The sequence below is a fragment of the Solanum pennellii genome, chromosome 4 (genome assembly GCF_001406875.1).
Source record: "Solanum pennellii chromosome 4, SPENNV200".
NCBI lineage: Eukaryota > Viridiplantae > Streptophyta > Magnoliopsida > Solanales > Solanaceae > Solanum > Solanum pennellii.
In genome coordinates this window covers 76,021,131-76,024,940 of record NC_028640.1, presented here as the reverse complement: position 1 = coordinate 76,024,940, position 3,810 = coordinate 76,021,131, and the positions used below count along the sequence as shown (strand labels likewise).

General features: G+C 30.4%; 2 protein-coding genes across 2 annotated transcripts; one reads left to right on the top strand and one right to left on the bottom strand.

The window, feature by feature from the left end:
* The first annotated feature begins 450 nt into the window (after positions 1–450).
* Positions 451–2,248, top strand: LOC107017302 (WEB family protein At1g75720). The gene is made up of 2 exons (XM_015217565.2): positions 451–600; positions 1,630–2,248. The coding sequence occupies exons 1-2, from the start codon at positions 451–453 to the stop codon at positions 2,080–2,082; spliced, it is 603 nt and encodes a 200-aa protein (XP_015073051.1). The 3' UTR covers positions 2,083–2,248.
* A 451-nt stretch (positions 2,249–2,699) lies between these two features.
* On the bottom strand, positions 2,700–3,122 carry LOC107017525. The gene has a single exon (XM_015217712.1). It carries the CDS (start codon positions 3,120–3,122, stop codon positions 2,709–2,711), a length of 414 nt encoding a protein of 137 aa, XP_015073198.1. The 3' UTR covers positions 2,700–2,708.
* Positions 3,123–3,810: the final 688 nt, after the last annotated feature.

The window sequence follows — 3,810 nt, the reverse complement described above, 5'->3', positions numbered from 1 at the left end:
GTACGACGACTTATACAACTGTTTTGTTGTATATGTATAGTGAAATATACATATTCATGTTAGCTATGGAACACATTATGCAAAGTATAGTTATACCATACAAATATGATTTTTATGTTTGTCATATGTGAAAATTACTCATTTTTACATCAAAATCAAAGTAGGCCCATTAAATAAACCAAAAGAACCCATACAATCCAGCCCAATTTGCCTTAAGCTTCTAGTTGAATCAATTCTGTATATTTTTTACTAAAAGAAAGAGGTACAAAGTTACAAGGCAGAATAATTCTAGTGAAGTGGACTTGAAGAAACGAAGCTCCACTTACTCATCTTCTTTTGTTTCCACTTTTTAAGCTCTTTTATAGTCTCTCATTCATCTAACACACTCCTACAAACATAACACACACATACATTCGATCGATAATAGTGTTGAAACTGATAATAAACGATATGGAAGAATCAGAAGGAGGAGTGACGACAATGATGGGAAAGGCGGAAATCGATACGAGTGCTCCATTTCGTTCGGTTAAGGAGGCAGTCATGTTGTTCGGAGAAAGAGTTCTTGCTGGAGAACTCTACTCTGCTAATAAGCTTAAACAGGTAATATACACCATTTATTCTCCACTTCATATTATATACACCGAAAGTATACCAAATTTTTACATTATATGAGAGTTCTTTTAATATATTTGTAGCACGTAATTTCTATTATTATTTTTCAATTCAGTGACAGTTATATGTAGTTGTCTCTTAGGGATATAATAGTGTATATTTGCTATATACCGCATAAAATAATAATCTATCCAATATAATCTTACCCGTGGGGTTTAGGTATCACGAGTTCGGCTCCAAAACAGACACCTTTTGGACGTTACCGACCAAAATGGACACATTGCTCATTATAGGTTGTAGTTTTCAAAAAGTATTCGTTTTAGGATGTACGCATACATTATCTCTATTTGTGTGAGGAAAACACAACCGATTGTACTGCTATTTATGAATCCAGAAAAGAACCCCACCATAAAGGTATAATGTATGCAACTAATTTTGCAAGAGGCTACTTTCACATGGCTTGAACCTATTGTACTATAACAAAAATAACTTTTATCGGCAATAAATAAACACATTAATAAAGAGTGATTAAGTCTTTACCGGCATTAGTTAAGTGTCATTAGATCCACTATCGCTAAAGCCTTTAGGAACATATACAAAGAGTGTTAATTGCCGCTAAAAATATATATTTAGCGGCAATTGCTGATTAATTGCCGCTAAAGCTCATTAATGCTATAATCTCTAAAATGCAACATTAAGCAGTATAAGAAGAAAAAAAACATTTGCTTAATCTGTAATACAAGTATATTTTTTTTTCATGTTGGAGAATAAAGACTGACAATATTATAGTGAAAAAGAGGATAAACCAACAAACCAAAGTATCTTTTAATTTCAAACATATATAAATTGAACTGTTTTTATATATACTAGATCAATGACTCTAATCTTTAATTATACAATGAAGAAATTCATTTTTTTGAGTTCAAGTTGCCTACATTTCACCAAATAATTTACTCGATATGACAAATATTATTTACACTGTCAGTATATATAACTCTAACATATTTATTTATTCAGAAACGAGATGGATCGAGTCATGAAGACGAAAGCGACGACTCGTTTAATGATGAGTTAATTGAGACAAAGCAAAGACTAGAAAGGGCAAGAGAAGAAAGATTGGTAATGGCTACATGTCTCTCTTCTTTAGAAGAAGAACTTGAACGCACAAGAAATGAGCTTAATAAGCTAAAATTTGAGCAACAAAAAGTCATGGTATCAGAAATTGAAGACCTAAAATATATAGAGAAATCACAAATTATGTCACATGATCAAAATAATATCGAGTTTCACAAAAAAAGATATGTCACATTTGCAAATCCTCCACAAGGTGATGATCATGATCATGTTGTATTATTACAAAACCATCCTTCAATCAACAAGAAGAAAAAGAAAAAAATATCCCTAATCATACCATTGATTGGGGGAATTTTTTCTAGGAAAAGAGGTAGTAATTCGGATAATAACATTTAATCTGCTCGAGTTTAAATCGAATGAAAAGAGATCTCAAGGCTTGCGTCCCGTTTGAATTTTCCAATGGTTTTGCTTGAAATCAAAGTGTGAAAAGTAAGGTTGGTTAATATGCATATTTGATTTCTTTGTTTAAAATTTTCAATAAGAGATATACTATTAATTATGATATGTAATTCCTTTTGCTTCTTGTAATAATATTAAAAAAAAAAAAATCTCTAATGAGTTTTACAAAAAATTCAAGAATAGCTAGAGAATAACTAAATTTTGTAAGAAAAAAATAAAAACAAATTATTCTCCCGAAGGTATCCATTCAAAGATAACGTTTTTATTTTATAGTAAATCTCTTTTGAAATTAGTCGAACATCGAGGATTTTTAGATCGATTTGAACTCGATTTTCTTAATATCAACATTTTGGGTATTACTATTCATATTTTGTTATGGGGTCTCTATAATTGAATAGATTGTGTAGATTAAGAAAATCAAAATCAGCTATTCCACATATACAACTATGTTTAAATTTACAACATCAAATTTGAACTCATGAAATTCAAAAAAAAATAAACAACACAAGCTACAAGCATGGTTGCACTGAATTAATTACTTTAGCCCCCAAAAAACATAAAAATCACACAATAACGTCTGATTTTCTACCACTAAAAATACCTTGATCTTGTGATGACTTATTAAAAAACTCTATACAATCAGCAATAGCTTCATTATAATGAGAAGTTGATGAATAATAAGAGCTACATGAGGTCTTCGGCGGATCGGGCCGGTCACAGGATCTTCGTCTCTGGCCTGAGCCCGGCCCGGTTGCTGACATCGTTGCCCCAGCCCGATTCGGCCTCCTCCGGCTAGACGTCGGGATGGGAAAAACGAATCGCATAACGATCTTGCGAAAGCGATCGAAAAGCTTCATGGCGGAGAAATTGATTAATTTATTAGAAGAAGGGCTAATAACTTGAGATGAAGATTGAAAATTTTCTGAAACTTGAATAACAAAGCTTTCTCTTTGAATAGAAGTTTTGTTAGTGTACATTATTGTTGTTAGAACACAAAAGCCTTTGTATTTTTGTTATAAGTTTTGGCTATAATAAGGTTTATATATATTTATGAAATTTGGAAAAAGATGATGGTTTAATTCTTTAACCATGTGACCAAATCATATGTATGGGCTTTTGTTGTCTTTTCAAAGTACATTTGTTTATTTAGATTGTTAATTATATTAACTTCCAAGTAATAATCATGTCTTGTACTATGATATTATATTAACTCACTCTCAAAAATCTAAAGTCCTCATTCAAATAATCATGTTAGCATGGCAATAATTAATATCATTGGTTCTATCCTTTCAAAACTAACTCTTATGAATAATTATGGACAAACTCAAAGTTATCGAATCCAAATTTGAAATTTGAAATTTATAATTCGAGAAATTTGATTCTTTTAAGTTATTAAGTTCTAAATAAATTACTTCTCTGTTCACTTTTATTTGTCATGTTGCACTTTTCGAAAGTCAATTTAACTCATTTTTATAAGCTATACGAAAAGTACTATAAATTACAATTTTTTGCATATTAATATGATGAAAATATACATCGTAAAATGTAAGTCAAAGTTCTTATAGATTGACTCTAAAAAAGAAAACCAAAACAATTAATTGTGGACAGAGGGAGTATTAATTTGTAAATGTAACTATAATGAACTTTTTAAAACAATTTAGAGTT

Excerpts from the sequence above, each read along its gene's own strand:
- LOC107017525 (XM_015217712.1), bottom strand. The coding sequence starts at position 3,122 with ATGTACACTAACAAAACTTCTATTCAAAGAGAAAGCTTTGTTATTCAA.
- LOC107017302 (XM_015217565.2), top strand. The coding sequence starts at position 451 with ATGGAAGAATCAGAAGGAGGAGTGACGACAATGATGGGAAAGGCGGAA. Across the intron at positions 601-1,629 it reads CTGCTAATAAGCTTAAACAG|AAACGAGATGGATCGAGTCA; the intron begins GTAATATACACC and ends TTATTTATTCAG.